The 21,331-nt window shown below is 57.1% G+C and overlaps 1 protein-coding gene across 1 annotated transcript in view; it reads right to left on the bottom strand.

Annotated features, from left to right (window-relative positions):
* bbg (PDZ domain-containing protein big bang) overlaps positions 1 to 17,367 on the bottom strand; it is a 38,917-nt gene extending 21,550 nt beyond the window's left edge. Inside the window, exons 1-5 of the mRNA XM_017899274.1 lie at positions 17,217 to 17,367; positions 11,545 to 11,970; positions 10,828 to 11,331; positions 8,954 to 10,740; positions 7,738 to 7,829 (exon numbers count right to left, since the gene is read on the bottom strand). Coding sequence (XP_017754763.1) covers positions 7,738 to 7,829; positions 8,954 to 10,740; positions 10,828 to 11,331; positions 11,545 to 11,970; positions 17,217 to 17,219 — 2,812 coding nt within the window. The 5' untranslated portion in view covers positions 17,220 to 17,367. The remainder of the gene's footprint in view (positions 1 to 7,737; positions 7,830 to 8,953; positions 10,741 to 10,827; positions 11,332 to 11,544; positions 11,971 to 17,216) is intronic.
* Between the last annotated feature and the right edge of the window lie 3,964 nt (positions 17,368 to 21,331).

Genomic DNA, 21,331 nt, shown 5'->3' with positions numbered 1-21,331 from the left:
ACGTTTCGTATCGGTTATTCCGTTCGGATTTCTCTGTGTCGCGTCGCGAGTTTCGTGCATTGTGTTATGGTTCGCGAGGACAGTCGTTTAACCTCAAACGGCAAGGAAAGGCCCCGGCAGTTGACAGGCGTATCGAAATTTCGCAAGAATGATCCTGCTCCGGGTTTTTCTACCATGGAAATCAGCTCCCATACGAAAGACTATCGATAATGTATTATTCAACGGTTGCGATTCTCGACCACGTGAACAAGGAATTTCGAGGACCTACATGCGCAACGCTGTTACCGACCTGGCATTGCGACGCGGAATGTTTTACAGGTATGTACACATAATACCTTAACGTTGCATGCGTCTCGAGTTATAATTTCGCGTTGTCGATGCGCACGGTTCATAAATGTTTCATGACGCTAGGATTGAATAGAATCGTCTGGCAATTGCGTTTCGGAAAGTCATGGATGTATTCGCGAACATTGATTAGCATGAGGTTGGTTGTTCGAAACGAAGTGACAAAGATCGCGAATGTCTGATCGTTATTTTCTACCGTTTCGAATTATTTTTCTCTCGATAGAACAATCACGCGACGTCGGCGCAAATATTTTCGACCGCGATGACGAAATTAGTCGGTAACGGCGTAAGCGAATTTCGACTCGATCGGTAAACATCTCCGATTTCGTGTCCCGCCTTGTCATGCTACGAGTTTTCCGAGAACACCGAGGAATTCCGGGCATAAAAACAGCCTCGTTTCCGTTGCTCGCGAAGCAAGTTTGCCACGTAACTTTCATCGAAACATCTCGGGCGCAATTAACGAGCGGGAACGAGCGACCTTGTCCGGGCAAGATCTCGTCCGTGTTCGCGATTCCATCGATCGTCCCCGGGGCCACGAGGACGAGCAATCGTCTCGATTTCTTGCGTCGCGTCGTTTCCCTTGCTCGCGCGCGGATTCCTCGAACCTCGTGGCCGTCCGCTAAAAAGAATCTTCTCGATTTGGGAAGCGGATAACAGCGGCGCGTCGGGCGGCGCGGGGGGGGGGGGGGGGGGGGGGGGGACGACACAGAGCGCCCTCGGGTGGATTTGAGCGTCACTGACGAGTGTTTCGCCATAAGGCGACCGGAGTCGAGTGGCCGGTAAAAAAGAAGTTAGTCGGCCTTTGAGGGCTCGAATTTCCTCCGAGTTCGAGTGTGCCATTCGGGTTCGGTGTTGCGCCTGAAAGCGAGGTTAACTGCGAGAGACGTACACGAGCGCCACCATACCACGCAACGCTCGCTTCTTTCGTCTTAGATTTTACGGTCCAATTTGCAAGATATTTACGAACAGATGGAACCTCGCCTGGCCATTGTTTCATTCCCCGTGTTACTTTACTTATGAATAACCGCGCACCGTACAGCGAACGGTACAACGTATGGAAAGGAAACGCAAAGTGCTTATTCGTGTACCTCTCCGTCTCGCGAACGCGTCTGCGCGCAAGGTTACGACAGCAGCCGACCGCGATTGAGTTTTCACGTTATGCGGTAACACGTAACGTGTACGAATTACCGCTAGCCGGGATGCATTTGCATGCACGACGCGCCGCGTGCTCCGATATCCCTGACAATGACGAACGTGACGCAAATGACAGATGCATACTTGTAAAAGCCGACTCATTGTCACGCAACGCGTACGAGCCTTTAAATTGTATCCAGAGTTTTGTGACTATCGAACGAGGTCGTCGTCTGGGCGGCGAGGAATCAGGAACGCGTTGGTTAACGGATCGGCGAATATGAATCGACTCTTTTGGAAGTAGGTACGTTGCCAAGTACCTCGATCGAACTCTCGTACGGGGGAACTGATAGGACGAGTCGGGTGGGAGTGGAAAATACGACGAACCGAGTGCGCAGCGAATCGTTCAAAGTCAAAGTTGACCGAAAGGAAAAATGGCGGGTCGTGGCGGCGGCGGCGGCGGCGGCGACGGCGGCAGCAGCAGCTCAAAGGACAGTCACGCGCCGTTGATTAGTCGGCGCAAGAATGTTGACTGTGCAAAGTTACGCGTGGGAAACCGGAGCGAGCGCCGCTAAGCGGTCGGGAAGAAAAGCGGAGATTCGCTGATGACCGCGTCGCGCGTTATCCGTCACGAACGATCGGCGAAACGAGATTAACTGGTAAGAAAAGGCTGAAAAGGAAAGTTTCCGTGATACCGTTCCGCCCGATGTAGAACCGGGACGTTCCAGCCAGAAACCGCTGTCCACCGGTGTCCGTGGGGATTGTTTGGTGGCTAGCTGGCGAGCTAGCAGCCCGCACGGTGGTCGCGTTCTAGAAGACGGGCGCGAGAGGGAGCGCGAGAGGGAGCGCGGGCGCGACAAAAAAGAAACCGGTCGAGCTTCTTCCGTTTCGCGAACGGGGGAGCATGGTAGGGTCTCGCGAGTTCAAACTTGGCGCGAGCAGCTCTATAAATGCCGACAGAGAGAGGGGGTCGGGAGAAAGAGAGAAGCCGGACCTGCGGTATCGGCGTGGAATGCGAGAATCTGCGCGGCCTCTGCACGAATTCCCCGTGCTGCTCCCAAGGACCCGAGCAGTCCTTCCAATTAGAGGCAACGCGTCGAGTCGAACGGGATCTCCGCGATCCCATCTCGCCAGCTCCGTTTCCGAGATAACAAACAGAGCTGTTATAGGCGTGAAATAAATATCGTTCGTTCAGCGGTTTATCCGAGGTCAGATCGAACCCGCGAACAAGCGCACGATCGCGTTGCGCTCCGAGTCTCCGGTCTAAGGCCCCGCGAGTCGCCTTCGAGCGGCGTAGCATCGGGCAACTTTTTCACCGATAAAGCGTTCCGAGTCGAAGGTTATGCGACGATAACTCGTCGTCCTCGCGGACGAGGGATCGAAAGAAACCGATCTTTTCCCGGTGTCTAACTGGCATTCGAGCAATGTCGCGGCCATAAGCGGCGCAGCACATTCCGGGCCCGAGAAAAATTCCGGATTGCCCCGACAAACTCGCGGCGAAAACATTCTGGATCGCGAACGTCCTCGGCGGAGATGGGCTCGTTTTCACGACTACGTTTTAACGCCTCGAGTCCGGGGGCCGAGTTACTGCCACGTCGGCGATAAGTCAGTCGAGCCGAGTTCTCCGGTTGAAAGAGTATAACTGTAAAGGGACGTTTCCTGCCTCGTTTCCATTCCACGGAATTGCCTCGTCGGCAAACGCTCGTTTCTTCGGCCGAAAATTTACACGAGTCGCCTCGCGTAACAGGCGACCCGAGTGCACCCGAGAACGCTATACCTCCGCCAACCTACACGCATACGTATGCATAACTATGTACATACTCGATGATCCACGCGTGCATTCTCGCGGCGATTCGGACACGTGGATCGCGGCGCGATATTTCGAGATAGCGAGGAGCGCGTGGCACGGGATCAGTATGCACGCAGGAAGTTGCGCCGGACACCTGTGGCACAAGGTGTCGCTGCCGACTTATCGGTGACCGTCGTGGGGCGCTCGCGTCGATTATGCATTCGTTTGGCGACGAGCGTTTTCCACGCCCGTCCATACTAATTGCTCTCGCACCGCGTGTTTGCAAACCTCGTTGCAGATAATACCCGACGACCAAGCACGCGAGAGCTTTCGTCGCGCCAGCATCGATCCACCGTAACGCATCGCGATACCGACCTCGCTTCTATTCCATCCGATTCAATCGGATTACTCCGGCGTCGAAGCGTCGACGACGGATTTGCCCGGTGAAATCGCTGCTCCCCTCGTTACGACTCTTCGAATTCCTCGGGGCACGCGGGGCAGCCGCGTGTTTGCATGAGTTCAAGTATGACTTATCGAAGGTAATCGAATCGATGTCGGTGCTCGAGCACCTTCCGGGTTGCCGCATTGGAATGTTGTCGCTTCAATCGGACATATTGGCCGCACGTAGGCGCGGAGTAGATCCTTTCAGACGCGATTGCCTCCATTCTCTATCGGGTATAACGACGAGTGCCGCCATTTTTTATTTCATCTCTTCACCGCTGACTTTCCTCGGTCAACTTGTCAACTTTCGCAACGACGACCAGCGTTGCTTATCTGTCCGCGAGTCGTTCGAACGGATCACGATCGAAAAGGTCGCATTTCCGGGACGATGCGCGCGCCTTTTCGATCGTTCGTCACTCGAAACGCGTTTCCTTCGCTTCGCATTTGCGGCACGCACGAATCGTCCATCGCTGTCAGGAATTTACGTCGGTCGCGACCGATAACTCCGCCCGGAGGATTCTTCCAGGCGGATCGAACCGTCGTAAAATTCCGCTCGATGGAAAAACGAAGGGACACGGTCGACGACGGTTTTACGCGCTCAGCGAAGCAACGCTGGCTAAACGGTGGGATCGTAACGACCGAGGGGATCGATTAATACCGCGTAAATCGGCACGGAAAGCAACGTTTCCGCGAGTTTAGACGCCCGAGCGTACCGCGTCGGGTTTGCCGCGCAATTCATCTCGCGATTATGCGCGCCGCGGTTAAACAAGGATCCTTTCGACTAAACGGTTTTTGAAGCGACGTCCAACCGGTTCCCGCGGAGATGCCGCGGCTCGCCTATCGTCGCGACTGAGTTACTCGGCGAGCCGAAGCGATAAATAAAACCGGACGATCTAATTTCAGTTCCGTGGAAAGAGTGGACGAGGAATCCGCGAGTGGCGGCTCGGTTGCACGCGCGCATCGATCACCCTCGCTATTTGACCGTGACTTTAATAATTGCCCGCGCGGCGAACGATCTTCCGTGATGCCGCGGAGGCCTGGATGCTTCGAGACGAATCGTTCCGCGAGCGTCCGCCGCCATGCCGCTCCGAGCCTTCCACCTCGCCGATTTATCGCCGATAGTTTCTCCGAATGATCGATTCGACTAATCATCCTTCGTGACCGGTTCCCTGGAACCGAATAGGGAACGAGCAATTCCCGACGAGTTATGTTTGGGCCTTGGGTTAATGCATCGCCAACTCGAGCACACCCTGCCAGTCGATACGTTATAACCTTTTTAACTGCGATCTCCGATGACGTTTTCCATCAACGCGACCGAGTTCGCGCGCCGCCATTACGACCGCGCGAATATTAAACGCAGCGTGGAGAAAGTCCGGGGAATCGTTATTAAACGCCATCGAACCGGTCGCTGACGATCCAATCGAGTATCGGTAGCATAACGTGTCGCGCGTTTAGAATATCACCGATAGGAACGCGTAACGTCCGCCATCTTTTTCCTCTTCCGCGAGTATCGGGAGGGCGCGACGAACCACAGTCGATAAGCCATCGATTATTCGCGGAGCGCGGTCCCAAACCCCCGGGTTAGTTATCATTGGGTCAGTATACTGCACCGGAGGTACCGATGCGCGAGCGGCGACCGGGCTGCGCGGAATGCCGGACCCGAGCGATCGAGGATTCATAGGCGATGCACCGGGTACACCGGGCTCGTTGGCCAGAGTCTGTTCGATTGGGAGCGAACCAAAGTGAAAGATCTCGAAAAGGAAGGCGATTAAGGGGGAATGGGGACCTTGAGAGCGGTCAGCCACTGCGAGGCCCGAGAAACCAGACGGCGAACAGCGGAGCCGGGTATGCGCGACCGCCATATCGTTGCGACTGCTATGCCCTGACAGACCCCGGCTAGCCACCCACACTCGCAACCGTGCTCGCTGGCTGCCAACGATCCGCTGGCCGAGAGGCTAGAAGGCTCACCTGATGGAACGCGGTGACACGACCGCCTGCGCGTATCTCTTGTTCCTTTCCCGCCAACCATTTATCATCTCTCGCGATTATCCTACGCTTTACGTAACCGCGTCACTCACGTTCACTCGCCCGTAGAAACGCGCACCGTTCGACCCCGAATCCGCGCCACGCGGAACCGATCCCTCGCTCCGGCTCTTTCACCTTTGCCACTCGGTGGATTTCGAGGACCGAGGATCGAGGCTTATCCCGCGGCGCGGTTACGGGTGGTTCTGTTTAAGGAGCGGCAAGGTCGGCCAGGCGAACGAATTCGAACGGTGAAGGGAGGAATGTCAACGATTTCGCGTTTCGTTGTGCAAATATCGAAAAGTTAAGCGCGGCGATCCGGTTGAAAGTAACGTACGGTAGGTAATACGCGCGTATGCCCGGTGCGTCGTAAAATCCGACGTTTAATAGGATCCTAAAAGCCTGGTTCTTCGTTAGCTGTGCAAACTAGCTACCTGGCAAACAGCGGCGTGCCACGCCGTGCTATGCCATGCCGTGCCTTCCACTTCTCGAATTATTCTTAACGGTTTCGTTCTCACACCCACCGGCCGCGATCGAGCATCCACTTTCGAGGAGTGGTGCACGCTGATTACCGATCGAACGGAGTTTCCTCGTTTCTTTCCTATATACCTCGGGTACTCGCGGTCGTGTCGTGGTCGTTGGCTGCTCGGCCCGGTCTCGAGGATAAAGACGAAACCGCCCGGAGGCCTCAGGATACCACTTTCCCGAGAAATTTAACGAGCCACCACGGGCCCAGTCGCTTAGTCGTCCAGGGAAAAATGGCCGCTCGGCGCGCTTTTCCCCGGCGGAGCTTCAATTACAAACGATCCGTCGGAATCCATATTTAGAAGCTGCAGGCTAGCCTTTAGCTTTCCTCTTAACGTCCCTGCGCGCGCGTTAACGCGCGGCTAAAATACGAGACGCCCCGCGTGCCGGTTGCTCGCGGTTCGCGAGCCAAGGTGCGAAAACTCTCGGCTGTACATTTACTGGATCACGAGGCGCGCTGCTGCCCGTAATAATGCACCGAGTGTAAATGATCGCGCGCGTACGCCCACGGTAATCGACATCCGGTACATCCAGCCTAGCAATTACCGCGCGCGCCTTTTCCACAATAGCGACGCCGGATTAAAAGCCGCTGCCGCGATCAGGGACCAGGGAGCACGCGCTGCGAACGAGACCCGCTAATAGCCCGTTTCGCAGCAGCGCGTGTCGTAACCCCTGCTCGCGCGAAACGCGTTCATCCGGCCGGCTCGCTCGCGCGACCGTATTTTACGGCGTATTTTTAGCGGCTGTCGGAAGAGGTCGCGAGCGTCGCTGCCTTCGATTTCCCACGTGAGTCGCGATCCATCTTTGGCGGACAATGAGCAGCAGCAGCGGGCCGAGCAGGAATTCCTCGTGTCGAAGGTGCGCCCAGGCAAACACGCCTTTGTCTCTCGCTCGAGAGAGCTGCCTCCGTTTCCAATGCTCGCTCGCGTGCACGCGCGCGAAACCGGAGAACCTTAGCGGCGCGTAACGCACCGCGAGATTAATGCGTAACCTTTATGAAGCGGCTCGAGTGGATCGGTGTCCGCGTCGCGACGCGGCACGCTGCGCGAGACGGCCGCGCGCGTGGGCGTGCGTGCCGCGTGTTCTCTCCGCTCGTGCTTTACGCTTCGACGAATTCCTGCGCCGACCGCGTCGGGCTCGCGAACGGAATCGGCCAGCCCCACGCGTCGCGAGTCGTTCGAGATTCCGCGAGCGTAATCTCTCCGCTCGCGCGCGCGCGCGCGCCGCGGGAGATACGTGGCAATGGCGGAGAACGCGGATCGACGCGAAAGGCGCTAAAGGCGCTAACATTTTTGCGCAGTTGCCTCGGTTAATGGACGTAATCGGCCGATTCCACCGGGTTTAATGGACCCCCTCCGCGAGCTGCCCGCTTGATTGTTTCGCATTGACCTCGAACGCGGCTTTTAATTTGCCAAGCGCCATTCCTCCCGACGTCTGCATAGACGACCGTGGAATAACTAACGCGTCGCTTCATTTCGACTTACCATTTGCATTGCACGTGTCCTTCTTGCCCGGCGATTCCTGTCGTTCCGCTTTTCCCGCCGCGCTCACCTCCGCTTCCATCGTCTCTTTGTTCCTGCGGAGCAAACGCCATTCCGTTATTACGAATGGAATATCGATCGGGAGAACGATACTCTTGCACGAGGGTGGTTCTCCGAATAAACGCGTAATCGGATCCTCATTTTCCAAAAAATCGGGCGCCGAGAGAAAATTATCGCGAGAAAATGTGCCGAACGATTCCTCCGAGTGTATCATTAGACGCCATAACTGCGCCCCCTGGGATTTCGCCGCGTGCCTCGAGCGCGCAGCCCTCGCGAATTCCTCGGGGTCGTCCCTGGAACGTGGATCCGCTTGGATCCCGACCGATCGTTCGCCGATTGCCACGCGCGTGATCGACCCGTCCCGAAGAACCGCGCGAAATGGTAGGAAAAGGCGTGCCGAAAAACGCGGCACCGAATCGACGCTCGTGTGTGCATCGAGCTAGGTGCGGTTGGAGCGTGCTATAAATAAATACGAGTAGCGTTTTGCAAGCGCAAATCGTTGCGGGCATCTTAATCGAGGCAAACCGGAGGTACGAAAACGGAATTTGCTTACAATTAAAGAACACACCGCGCGCGAGGTTTCACGGCGTGCTACATGGTCGAGAATTAATGTACTGCGAACTGCTACCTACTTAGGCTTCCTACGTAAACACCGCGACAGATAAGATAGCCGATCGGCGAGGAACGCGTTATTCCGGCAAAATCTGCTAGATGGAACACTTTGATAGTCCGCTGCGAGCTACCGGGACCAGTTCCGCGGCAAAATCGGCTAGCAGATCTGCAGGTAGCTCGTGTTCCCTCTGTCAGGAACAGGTTTCGCAAAGTTGAACGACACGTTCGTCGTCCGGCATATTGTTCCATCCTAAAAAGTATCGCCTCGTCGGATTCCAGAGATGGTACATCGTCGACCATTCGCACGACGACAGTCACCGTCATTCGTACCCCCAGCGACAGTCGAGTTTTCTCCGCAACCAGGTCGGAAACGAGCGTAAACGACTGACAGTTTGATCGAGAAATTTGACAGAGAGACGAGTTTCTAGGGTCTCAACCGACGCGTCGAACTACGAGTACCTGACGCGACAGCTCGTTCGTCGGATGAAGCAAGGCTTAACGTGCAATCGCTCGGTTCTTTCCTAGAAGCTGTCAAAATGGGACTCACGGGTTCGTGTATTCGAGAGAGTTCGTTTCCTCTTCCTCGCCTATGGTGGCCAAGTTGCTCTGCCAATAATAATCCCCATCGTCGCTCTCTTCGCTCGTGTCGTCATCCTCGATCATCTCCTTGCTGCTCCGAGTGCGACTAGCTGTCAAATTGTGCACGCTAACGTCGTTGCACGACCGATAGGATTCCTCGCTCTCGTCGCTCTCCCGTCGTCCGAATTCGTCCTTCTTGGACACCGAGTCGCATCCCCTGGACCTTTCCAGACTGTCACTTCCAGAGGAACCTTTCTCGTCCGACTCGTCTATAGGTTCGTTGAACTTTGTCACCTGTTCGCCATCTTCGTCCGAGATGCTCGTCTCGGTCGAACTGGTCAACGCGTTTCTCATTTCAGGCTTGGGTCTCTCCTGTTGATAGGTCCCACAGGCCGAATTGACAACCTTGATCCTCTCGCTGTCAATCCTCCGTTCGCTCTCGGTGGAGCATTTGGCTTTCCCGGTATCCTCGTCGACATCTCTGCGCAAGATGGAATTGGTCCTGCGAGGGGGCAACGCTTTCGCTTTCCTTATCTCGATGATCTCCAAGACCTTGTTCGTCCTGTGTCCGTCGTCCTCCAAGAAGTCGTAGTTGTCCATAGACTCGGTGTCGTCGGTTTCCTCGGTCCTCTTCTTCTCCGAGTCGCACGCATCGACGCCGACGTTCTTGAACGACGTCGAACACGCGTCGGAATCGCGTCTGTCCAGAGTCTTTGACCTGTCCTCGAGCTTGGAGCGAACGGGGATGCTGGCGACAGCGTCCTCGAGCTTGCCGGTGGCGACGTCGACGCTCAGGCGTTGGGGTTCCACGGACTCGTGCTCGAAACTCGTTTGTCCGGACTCGGGCAACGCGGAGGGCTTGACCTCGGTCCGGGGCACGATCGTGGGTGGCGGTGGTGGCGGCGGTGGTCTCTTCCGTCTGATCTTCACGTCTCTCCTTGGCAGCGGCTTGGGCGGTAGAACAGGTGCATCTTGGCTGTCGGAAGCCTCGATGCTAGATTGCTCGGACAGTTTCTGGGAACGGGAGTCTGCGGCGCGATCGTTGCCCGGTTGATTGACGCTGATCCTGTTTACGTGATTCCTCGCCGGCAGAGGCGGAGGCGTCCTGTCCGAGGCTCGTCCACCGGACGTTTCCTTGTGCTTCTCAGGCTCCGGCAAGGAGCTCGCCGCGTGGAATTCCTCGTGGATGCTGTTCACGCGCTCGACGAGCTCGACGTCGTCCTTAATTGGCCTGAAATGCGTGGTCGAGTCGGCGGCCAGATCGGCCGTGTAAAAAAGGTCAGGCCTGGCTTCGTGGCCGTAGCTCAGCGGCGCGTCCTGGAAGCTCAACGGCGGCTGAAAGGTGATCGTTTCCTCGATCAGCACCGTGTTCGGTGCCACCACCGCGGTGATCTTCTCCACTTCGCCTCGGGATTCCACGTGGGTTACCGCCTCCGAGCTGGCTAGGCGACGAAGCAGGTAATCGGGCGGGTTCGACGGATAATCGTCCAAGTTGTCGAAGGAACAGATGGCTTTGGAGAGTTGCGAGTCGCGGTCGGACGATCGGTCGAAATCTTGGTCGATTCGCGAAAATTCGTTGGGTTGCTCGGACGTGGTGGACGCGGTGGAGGCGGTCGAAATGGTGGATACTCGGTCGGAGGTGGAGAATCGGTCGATCACCGTGGACATGGAGCTTCCAGTGTCGTCGGACGTGCTTCCGTGCGTCGATCCGCACTGCGATCTTGCGTCCACGTACACCATCGCTTCCGGAGGTTCCTGCGAACGTACGAACATTAGCGACTCGAATCCGAGAATTTACGCGCGATCGGTTTTAAGAAAAGCGTACTGCGTTACTCTGTTCACCTGCTTGGATTTCGCGAGCTCCGGCGATCGTTCCTTCGGCGATCCCTTGGGACTGTCTTGAACGGATCCGTTGGCACTCTTCGGCGAGGACTCGCAGCTCTCGAAGGAGGTCGACTTGCTGTTGTCGATCTGACTGGCGGGCTGCGAGCTCGGGGAGGCATTTTGAGAATTGTTCTGCGTGCTGGTCTGCGAGCTGGTCTGCGAGCTACTCTGCGACCTGGATCCGTTCCAGGACTTCTTCACAGGACTCGGATTCGCCTCGCCGTCGGCCAGACCTCGGGCTTGCCTGAGCTTCCGCGGCGGCACGGGCGGTGGCGCCGAAGGCAATTCGGGCGGCACTTTGTTTTTCTCCGGCGAACTCTTTTTCTCTGCGCTCACGACTTCGGGCCTCAGCGCTCCTCTGCACCTAACCATTAGCTTGATAACCAGCTGCGACTCCTTCAGCCGCCTCACGCAATCCAGTCGAGTCATGTGTGTCACTGGTACACCGTCTATCGAGAGTACCTGGAAAAGAGACGCGGTAACATGACCGGTGTGTGTGCACGCGAGATGCGACAAGCTCGTTTCTTGCCCGGACTCGCCACGCTATAAACAAACCGCGCGCCGCTTCTCCTGGGAATCGTTACGCGACAAAGTGGGTCTGGAAAATTACGCGCGTCTCCCGTGACACGGAAAACCGATCGATTCGTCCCGATCGCGAACCGATCGTTTCCTTACCTCGTCGCCCTCGCCCAGCGTGCCCCACGAGCACTTGGCCCGGCTCGCGGGGCTCTGCTCCGCGCAGCTCTGAACGAACAGCCTCCTCACCCTCTCGGACGTCTTGTTTCCACCCTCGAACTTCAACCCGAACCCCAGTCGCTCCCCGGGCAGCCGGTAGACCTCCACCTCCTCCTCCAGTGGCCCGTCGATGCCATTGCTCTTGAGCAAGGTGACCAAGGGGGGAGCCGGTTCATCCTCTTTCTTCCCGCTGCCGATTGACAGCACCGTGACGAAATTCTCCGGCGGTGGCTGGCTCTCCACGCTCACCACCGTCACGAAATCCTCCGTTGCACTCTTGGCGACATCCATTTTCCGGATCGTTCTTAAAGCGTTCCATTCATCGCAAGCCCGCTGATCTTTACAGTCCGGAATGCTGGCCACTCCCTGAAAGCAGGTCCGTACACCATTGTAGACGATCTATGTCGTAATCGATGGACAAGTTTTCTCGTCGGTTCCAGCGAACTTTGCCCGTTTTACAGGCTAGACGATCTTTTTCTACCTGCCTCGTCGAACCGCGTTATTACAGCTTTCCCCGTTAATTCGATTATACCTCGATACAACGCCATCGCGAGGCCGGATTAAACGCGTTTGCGTCGTTTCGCGCGCGCCAAGGCGGAACAGGCGAAATTCGTGGAAGCCTGGTATCGCGTCGGCTGTGACGAGTGGAAACGGTAGACGAAGACGAGGATCGCGAACGATTCGATGCCACGGATCTTGTAGGTCGAGGGAAATTGGAATGCGTACGCGCACAGTTGCCAAGCAGAAATCTTCGCGGATTGTCATCGAGTCGGCGAATAGTTGCCGGCAAACTGTGTCACGTAGCACGAAGATCTTCTCGGACGGTCATTAAGCGATCTTAACAACATGCCGGCGAGCTCGCGTGACCAACTTAACGCGGAACTTTCATGCCGCCGCGCTGCAACTGTTCGTTTTCCCGGCTACCGCAGTAGCGCTCCTGCGATACGAATACGCGGATATGAAAGAATCGCGCGAATACGAATCGGGAGAATTCGACGACGCGATGCGCACTAGACAAACCGGAGAAAAATCCAACACTGGCTGGATCTTTCTCTCCGCGCGCTCGAGCCACGATCTCGCGGAGATCTCTTCTCACGATAGAGAGGATGCTTTTGCAGAGAGCCGAGCGATTCCCGCGACCATGCAGCCTCGTCTCGGCCAATGAGTCTTCGACGGGCGACTCTTTATTCACCGCCTCCGTCCGTTTTCACTCGTCAGCATCCCGATCGTCTAACGATACGTATATCGCTCTTCCCGTCGCGAGAAAGTACGCTCGCTCGCCTCTAAACCGGGGACCACCGCGCGCGCGCGCGCGCGCCGTTTCCCTCCCCCTGTGCCCGACCCACTGGCCGTCGTTTCTCCGCTCGAAGCCGCGGCGGATTTTCGCGCCGCGCGAGAAGTAGAAAGCCGATTGACCCGCGGGTCATCGTCGGCCGATCAGCTGATCGCCACCTGCCCCTACTCTTCGCGCCGCGCGGAATCACGGTCGTAATTTTTCCTATCGCTCGCGCGAGGGTCCTTTTCACGGCGAGCCGTCTCACGCGATTCGCGAGAATGGAAAGTCCTTCCACGGCCAGGCCTCGTAAATCACTACGGTGAAACAGCCGAGGCTGTTGCCGCGCACGCAACCTTCGCACTCGCGGAAAACCTCCAGACGGCTACTGGAAAACGATATCGATCTGCACGATCGACACGGCAGGCTCGTCGGCGCCTGGAAGAAGCAACAGGAAGCGCAGGGAACCGCGCTCGTTAACGGTTACACCGGGGATTCCAGTGGTCGGATCATCGGCTCGATGACACTCGTCTCCTCTGACCATACCGTCGCTATCCTATCCGCGTTGGGGAAAATCGAACACGAACGGGGGGCTTCTTTCCTCGATAGGGAGATCGAGGTAGCCGAATTTCGGTCTCGAGCTTTCTACCTTGCGCAGGCTTGCTCATCCTGATCGGAGAAGCCCTAGGTATCTGGAATATTTTGGAAACGTATGGTAGTATCGAGAGATTCTAGATTCCTTGGTGCGAGATCAGGCTAGAGATGGGCGAGAAAGCCTGGGAAGAAGCGTCGTCAGCTATGGCAGCGTTTCTGGGTACCGGAGACGGCTCGAAATCCTCGAGGAAGAAGCGCGAGTCCGTCCAAAGGCTAGTAAGCACCTGGAAGAAGCAGGAGGAAGTGGAGGGAACCGAGTTCGTTAACGGTTACACCGGGGATTCCAGTGGTCGGATCATCGGCTCGATGACACTCGTCTCCGCTGAACATCCTGTCGCTATCCTATTCGCGTTTCGAAAATCGAACACGATCGAGAGGCTTCTTTCCTCGATAGAAAGATCGAGGTAGCCGAATTTCCGACTCGAACTTTCTACCTTGCGCAAGGTTGTTCAACGCCAATCTGATCGGAGTAGCCTAGCTATTTGGAATATTTTGGAAACGCGTGGTAGTTTCGAGAGATTCTAGACTCTTTGGTGCGAGATCCGGCTAGAGATGGACGAGAGAGTCTGGGAAGAAACGTGGGCCGCGATGGCGGCGTTTCTGGGCGCAGGAGATGGCGCGAGGTCCTCGAGGAAGAAGCGTGGATCCGGCCGAGGATCCCGAAGCCGGCTGCGATGGGGAAAAAATGTATTCGTGGCCGGAGGCCGGGGTAGGACGGGAAGAAGCCGAAGAACCATACAAGTGCGCGTAACGGAATTCGTAGCCGCAGGGCTGAGCGCCGCCGCATTCTCGATATGCCGGCTCTCTCGCGCCGCTCACGGTACCAGTGTGCCTCTTGAAAATATTACGAAACCCTGTTCCGATTCGCGAGATGCGCCCGATCGATCGCACCTGCCCTGGATAACGTCGTCTTTCGTCCCAGCTCTGACACAGAAATCCCGCTCGGACCGTTGCGAGATGACCGGTTGCCATATAGCCGGACAGCCTGGCGAATGGATGGAAAGTCGCGGAAAGCTCGTTGGTAAAAATGGCGGAATTCCATAGGCAACTGGCACTACTCTCGTTAGCCGGACAGGCAAACTCGGTCTCTCGCGCGGAATCGCGTTTACGATCGCGACTCGTTACCGTAAACGACGCCAGAATTCGCCGAGGAACGGCGAGAGAGCGAGCGCGTGGACTCGGAGTGCGTGTAATTAGAAATTGCCGCGCGTTTTTGCGCCGATTCGCACCGATTTCCTCGCCATTCGAGATAAATTCGTGAATCGGTCGAAGGATCGCTCGCCGAGCGAATTGGCACGTAACTGCGTCGCGAGGAACCCCCTGAACTGCTCCGTCCGCCTTGACACCCAAAACTGTACCGCATCCTAATAAATGCACGGCTCGATTACGACCCGGGTAATCGGTTTGTCAAACAACCGGGACAGTTGAACCTGCTCGGAATCGGTAAACCGCTCGAAACTGACCTACAACTCGTCTCCATTCTACTCGCGCCTCTGGTCTAGCCCGGACGCGCTCATTCTACTCGCGTCTACCCAGCTGCGTTCCTGATACCGGCCGAGTCTGTTCCAGCAAACGGCTCGATCGGTTCTTCCGCGCTAACGGAAAATCGGATTCCTGAATCGGTGTGGAAATTCTAGTTTCGAGGCGGATGAAACGGGCAGAGTGGGCGGTGCTAGACGGAACGGGAAACGTTTCGCGATGCGTGGTTAGCTCGAGGGGGGCCACGTGTCGGCTACCTTGCGTAATGCCTCGTGGATGATTTGGGAAGCATCTCGGGGAGATGGGAAATGGGGCCGGGTATGCGGAAAAGCGCGATCGACGAGCGCGTTAGGCCGCGACGAAGGTAGACACGCTTGCCCTTATTCGGGAGCGTTCCGCGCGTAAACGTTTCCTGTAACCCTTCGGAATTCCGCATTTTCCCAGCCGTGAACGACGCCACGATGCGGCGGAATTACGTAACGCCGGCGTTCTCCGTCACGCTTCGCGGATTTTGACAGCGTGCTCCATTCATTACTCAAATCTGCGCTCCTCGCGTCCGTTTCGCCAACAGGGAAAACGCCGTTTTAAGCTCGTCCCGTTTTTTCTTTTTTTCTTTTTTTTTTTCCCCTCTTTCCGCCATTTTTTCCTCTTTCCTCTCGAACGCGCGCGAGCCACGCGACGAGGCAAGGAAGATTTATCGCTTCACTTTTCTTTTCGTCACGCAATCAGCCTCGCGAGTGACCGTCTATCTTCGGGGCTGGTTCGCGAATTTCAAATGTAAATTTCGCCTTTAATTTTGCAACTTTCCGCCCGACTTTCGGTTTCACTTTTCCGAGTTACTTCACGCCCCTGCTCTTCTCGAGCGCCTTTCCCGCGTCTACCGAGACGACGGTTGCTCTCGGTTCGTCTCGAATCGTCGCTTCGACGTCGCGAACGTGACGAGCGTTCTTGACATCTACTTGACACAGGCTGGGTCAGAGGTACCTAGATATCCGAGAGATTTAAGTCGGAACGTACATCTTAGACGGCTTGTACGCGAGAGGACAGTCGATGCCACGTTACCGATCGCGCGCGGAGTGAGATATTTACTCGCCGAGTGCGTCCTCGTGGCCACGGTCGACGGCGAAGGTAGGCTGCCAGTTTCTCGGCCGAATGGAACGGCGTCGAAACGGGCGTGAAACACGGAAGCGTTGTGCAACGACGGAATAAAAGAAAAGTCGTGCACGCTGCTCGCACCGGCTCCGTCGTTGGAGCGTTACGCGCGGCGGTAAAGAGATCGCGCCGCGTCTGCGTGGCGCTTCCTCGCGTCGTCGGCGTGCTCGGAACTTTCACGAGAATCGGGAATAATTATCCGTGCATCGGCTGCGCGAGTGGCTACCTGGCGGGTAGAAAATCGCGGCTAGAAAATCGCGGCGAGTCGTCGCGGTCTCTCCGCTGGTGGAGAAAAGAGTAAAAACGGTAAAATGCCATCGACTTTCAAAGGCCCCGCGCTTGTCCGCTGCCGTGAAACTGGTTTCGCCGCGGAGATTTCTCGTGGATCGGAGGAAACGTCGCCTCGCGTTATCGGCGGCCTTTTACTCCCTCGACGGAGAAAACGAGGAAGCGGAGACGGCTAACCGCGCGCGCGTGCGCGCGTTCTCGCCGACCTCGAGAGGTTCGATTCCGTTGGCAGATCGAAGACCGATACGCGACGCGATAACGAGGATTTTTCACGTCCCACGTCTGTTTCGTATCAGCCGCGTGACGTTCGTAGAAGCCGTAGCAGCGGTGTCCGGTTAAAAGGATTAAACGTACGCGGTTTCGACAGCGAGTCGCGAGATCGCGAGAGTCTCGATACGTCGCGTTCGATACGTCTTTGGCACGTCGCATACACGCTCTCCTCCACCTGTCACCGTGCTTTTTCGAGTCGAGCCAGCGTCACGCTCCGCGCCTACCTTGACTAACGTTTCGTATAATAGCCGCGACGTCACTCGCATACCTCTGCTCCTCTGCTCGGCCTTGCGGTACTCGCTACTCCAGGGATCAGCCTTGGAAGAGCCTCGATCCTTTGCCGATCCTTTGCCGATCCTTCGCCGATCTTTTACCCATCGAGGTTGACCCGGTGCCGCGACACGGAAGAATCGCAGTCGCTCGCGATTTCTCGGTTCCCTCGCGATCCCGTAGAATCGGTCGTGCCGATTCCCACGACCATTACCTCTCTACTTACCATTCATTCGCCACTCGTTTTCATCGCCGGGAAAGAAGCGAATCGTCCCTGGCTCGTGCTCGCACCGGCAGTCCCCTGACCACGTGATCCCTCGGACGCAGGTCGCTGGGACTTGTTACCAGGCTGCCCGGAGCCCGATACGCGGTGAAATCCGTGTGGCTAGCTGGGCCGCGAGGATCGCGCGATCGACTCCCGGGATTCGCGACGCGCTGGATCGGCGGCGCGGCTCGGGCCGTGAAGCGGGAAGCGCGACGAGTCGGCGAAGCCGGTGGCAGCAGCAACAGGAGACACGGGGCGAGGTGTGTGGCGATCGGGCGCGATCACGTGGCCAGCACACGCGGAAATCGATGGTTCGACGTGCATTCGGGACAACGCGCCGTGCCGGACTGGCTCACCGGTAGGCTGACTTTCTTCCACGCCGCGCCGCGGATCGCCCCTTTGATTACAAACACCGTCTCCTGTCTCTGTCCCCCTTTCTCTCCGCCTCGCTCTCTCCTGCCGCCCGTCTCTCTCGCTCTCCCACCTCTCCCTTCCGAGGTACACGTCTACCCGCGTCCCCCGTTCGCTCAACCTCCTTTACTCGCGAACCAAGCGCCCATCCGCGTCTCCCGCTCCGCGTGTACCGAGGCCCGTTCCTCCCCCCCCACCCCCCGCCCCCCTTCGGCCCGGCAATTTCGTCGGACCTGTCTTTCCGATCCTGCACCGCGACTCCATCCACGCTTCGTCCACGTTTCGTCCACCACGCGTCGCCCATCCGTCCATCCTCCATCCACGCCCTCTCGACGTCCTCTCGACGCCCCATCATCCACCGTCAACGGTGCATCCTCGCTCTTTCGACCCTGCATCCGTAATCCATCCGTCGACGCTCCGTCAATGCCTCGTCAACGTTCCGCGAACGATCCATCGACGAATCGCGAACGGTACCATCGACGCTTCATCCGTGATCCACCGACGATCCGTCCCCTCTCGACGCCCTGTCGACGTTCCATCGACGATCCATGGCCGAGACGCGGCTGTCGACGGTTCAGAATGATACTTGACCGACGGCGTGGAGATGTTAAGTAGAGATCGACCTCTTTCCGCGCAGACCTGGGAGAAATTGCGCGAATCGAAGGAAGAGGATGGAGCGGTTTCGAACTTTCGAAAAGAGTCGTCGGATTTGCGCGCTGCGTTGGAAGCGACTCGCGGCGAGTCGCTGCGACCCGATCCCACCACGCGCACCTTGCTTCGGCAGCGTGGCCTACCAGCCAGGCGATCCGACCCAACGAGATTCTTGCGGTGTGGCCGCGTATTATCCGCGGTCGCCGCCGCCGCACTTGCCGCTCCGAATCGGCCCGTATTTCCACGTTACGCACCGATTAAGCGATACGCGTAATTCCTGCTCGGGTTACGCGCCGCCGGTGTACACCTGTTCAAACTTCACCCGCGAATCCGCGCAGGCTTTCGAGAGATTGTTCGCGACGAATCGGGCACTACGATTCGACAACGACGTTTTCACGCGTTTCTCGTCTATTTAGGTCAATTGGAAATTTTGGAAAATTCCCGGCGTGGTTTACAGTGCCTGGTATTTCGGCGAGAGAATGTCTCGCGGGACGTGAAACTCGATGTTAATTCGCGACGCTTGAAAATCGCGGAAAATTTAGATTCGCCCTATTTTCCACTACCTTTCGTACTATGTCATAAATGAAATGAAAATTAAATTTGCTCACCGTGTCGCGAAACACGTTGGGATGTAAAATTATAGAAAAATTATATATCCCGTTACGAAATTCGAAATCGGTGGGAAGGGGTAAAAAAATTATTAAAAATTGCTACTCGGATTTGCGCGATTTACCTTTTTGCGAGGAAATATCGGCCTCACCGCAGTGGCGAAAATGGCATAAAATTCACAGCCGATGGATTAATTTGTGTTCGCGCAAAGGCACGTTCGTCGCGCGGCGAATGCTTGGAAAATAGTCGAAAGTTATCGCGAACTAAAATTCCCTGGAATCCTAGGCTGCATCTCGTACGCGGAGGAATGTCCATCTCGAAACTGCGCGATTCCTCTGCGTGTCGACGAATTATCCTCCGACTTTCCATAACGATTAAGCCAGGAGAAAAGTGCCAGCGGCGCACTCCTCTTCTCCGCCATTACTATCACCTCAACTGGTCTCGTCTAGCCCTAGAGCCGACGAGGCCGAAACTCTCGCTGTACCGACGCTCGAGGTCGCGACCGGTCACGATCGAGGGACGATCGATGGCGCGGAAACCGCTTGGAGTGAGAATCGCGGGGCCCCGCGCGTCCCAGAAGCGACGGGAATTATCGGAGGAAAACTCGATACTCGAGTTACGTGGATGCGATTCTCACCGATACGCGGCTCGTCCGACGGTAATCCTGTCAGACGTGACCGACATACCACTGGCCCGTTTCGCGAAACCGCAGGGGCCCGACGCGCGCGCGCGCGAGCATCGCCGAGCGGATCCGTGGCCCGTTGGGACCCTTCCAGCGAGTACTTAGCCGCGACTCTGCTCGTCGTTGTCGATTACTCGCCATTAGAGGCACTTTCGCCTGCAGAGGCAAAACCGTGCCGCTCGCTGGCCACGCGGGCGAAAACGGCGGCAGGAATGTCGGAAGTGGAATTATGCAAAAGCCGCAACAATGCGGAGAGACGCGGAGGTTGGAAAGCGGCGACGGCCGTGAGAATGTTGCGCGGTCGTTTATCGGGATCGCTGATTCAGAGCCAGAGGGCCGAGAAGCGTTCGTTTTCCGCTCGAGTTTCGAACATCGGCCGTTAGAAACTTCTGCGGGACGCGCGGGGTCCGTCGAAAGGGAAAAGAAAGTCCGACGATGAACGCGCGTCGCGGAATCCTTCGCGCGGAAACTCGAAGAGCCGCGACGATCGCGTGGACGATTCCGGTGGACCTTCGAATCTCGGCCAAAATCTAACCCTGTGTATAATTTTCCAAACGACGCGAGATAATTATTCCGCGACCGTACTTTCGCTCGCGTAATTCTTCCGCGAGTAGGAAGCTCTGGCGAGGACCGCGCCGGAAGTGCATCTGCCGCGAGAGTCTCTGGCGCGAAACCAAAACAACCCTCGCGAACGAGTTTGCCCGCCGAGCGGTTTCCGAGATGGAGACGCGGCGGCGACAGTTACGAAAGAAACGCGGCAAAAAGCGCGACGAAGCAGCTTACCGGCGCTTTCACCGCGAGGATCGGCCGCCGCCGAGGCTTCCAGCGGCGGATGTTGCGTCGACCTGCTCGCTGTCCCGGATATTTTCCGGCACGCGGTTAGACGATAAAATCGGAGCGGGCAGTTGCGCGATCGGACGGGGAAAAATCGGCGATCGAAGGATCGCGGCCGGTGATCGATCGGCGATCCATCGGCGATCCATCGGCGTCGGATGATCGGCGCGGCGCGAGGGTAGGGGCACCGAGAATTCCTGGCAAACGACGATTCGTCGAACGGGAGTTGCGGCTGCGGGCCCGTGGTACGTTTTAACGGTATATTTCCATCGCGCGAAGATCTGGGTTGCTGGTGCGAGCGGCGGCGCAAGGTGCGCGCGTGATTTCGCTCGCTCGCCGCGAGGTCAACAATTTCGCGCTGCGAACGTCCGTTTTCCCTTCGCGCCGCTGCATCGCGGTCATGATTAATCACCGCGAGCGCTCTCTTCCGTCTCTTCCTCTCGGTGACTGACCCCGAAACGCGGCCGAAAAGAGGCGACACGCGAGTGCACGGGAAAATCGGCGCGTTTCGAAATCAAGCGACTTTTGCGCAACGACGGGACGAACGAACGAAAACGCGACGGTGCCGATCTCGGCTGGTCGGGTCGCATCGAATCGAGGGGAGATCGGTATAGGTGACTCGGATGCGTGGAGGGAAAGAAAGGAACGAGTGACGGATTGGGTCGCGTAACGAGGGCGATCGGCAGCTCGCCTAGCAATTACCGATTCCAGGGGCCGTCCCGTGAACCTCGAATCGCGTGGAATCGGCGAGCGGATCGAGCAACGGTGCATAGGCGTCGCGTGCCAAGAATTCCGCGCGGCGTCTCTTGTCCGGCCGGTGCCCGGCTTCCCTTCCAACCGATTTTCCCAAGTCTTCCTCTCCTGCTCCACTTGCGAATCGCTCAGCAGG

Source organism: Eufriesea mexicana, unplaced genomic scaffold, assembly GCF_001483705.2.
Source record: "Eufriesea mexicana isolate 0111107269 unplaced genomic scaffold, ASM148370v2 scaffold4744748147, whole genome shotgun sequence".
Taxonomy (NCBI): domain Eukaryota; kingdom Metazoa; phylum Arthropoda; class Insecta; order Hymenoptera; family Apidae; genus Eufriesea; species Eufriesea mexicana.
This window is presented reverse-complemented; position numbering and strand designations above follow the sequence as displayed.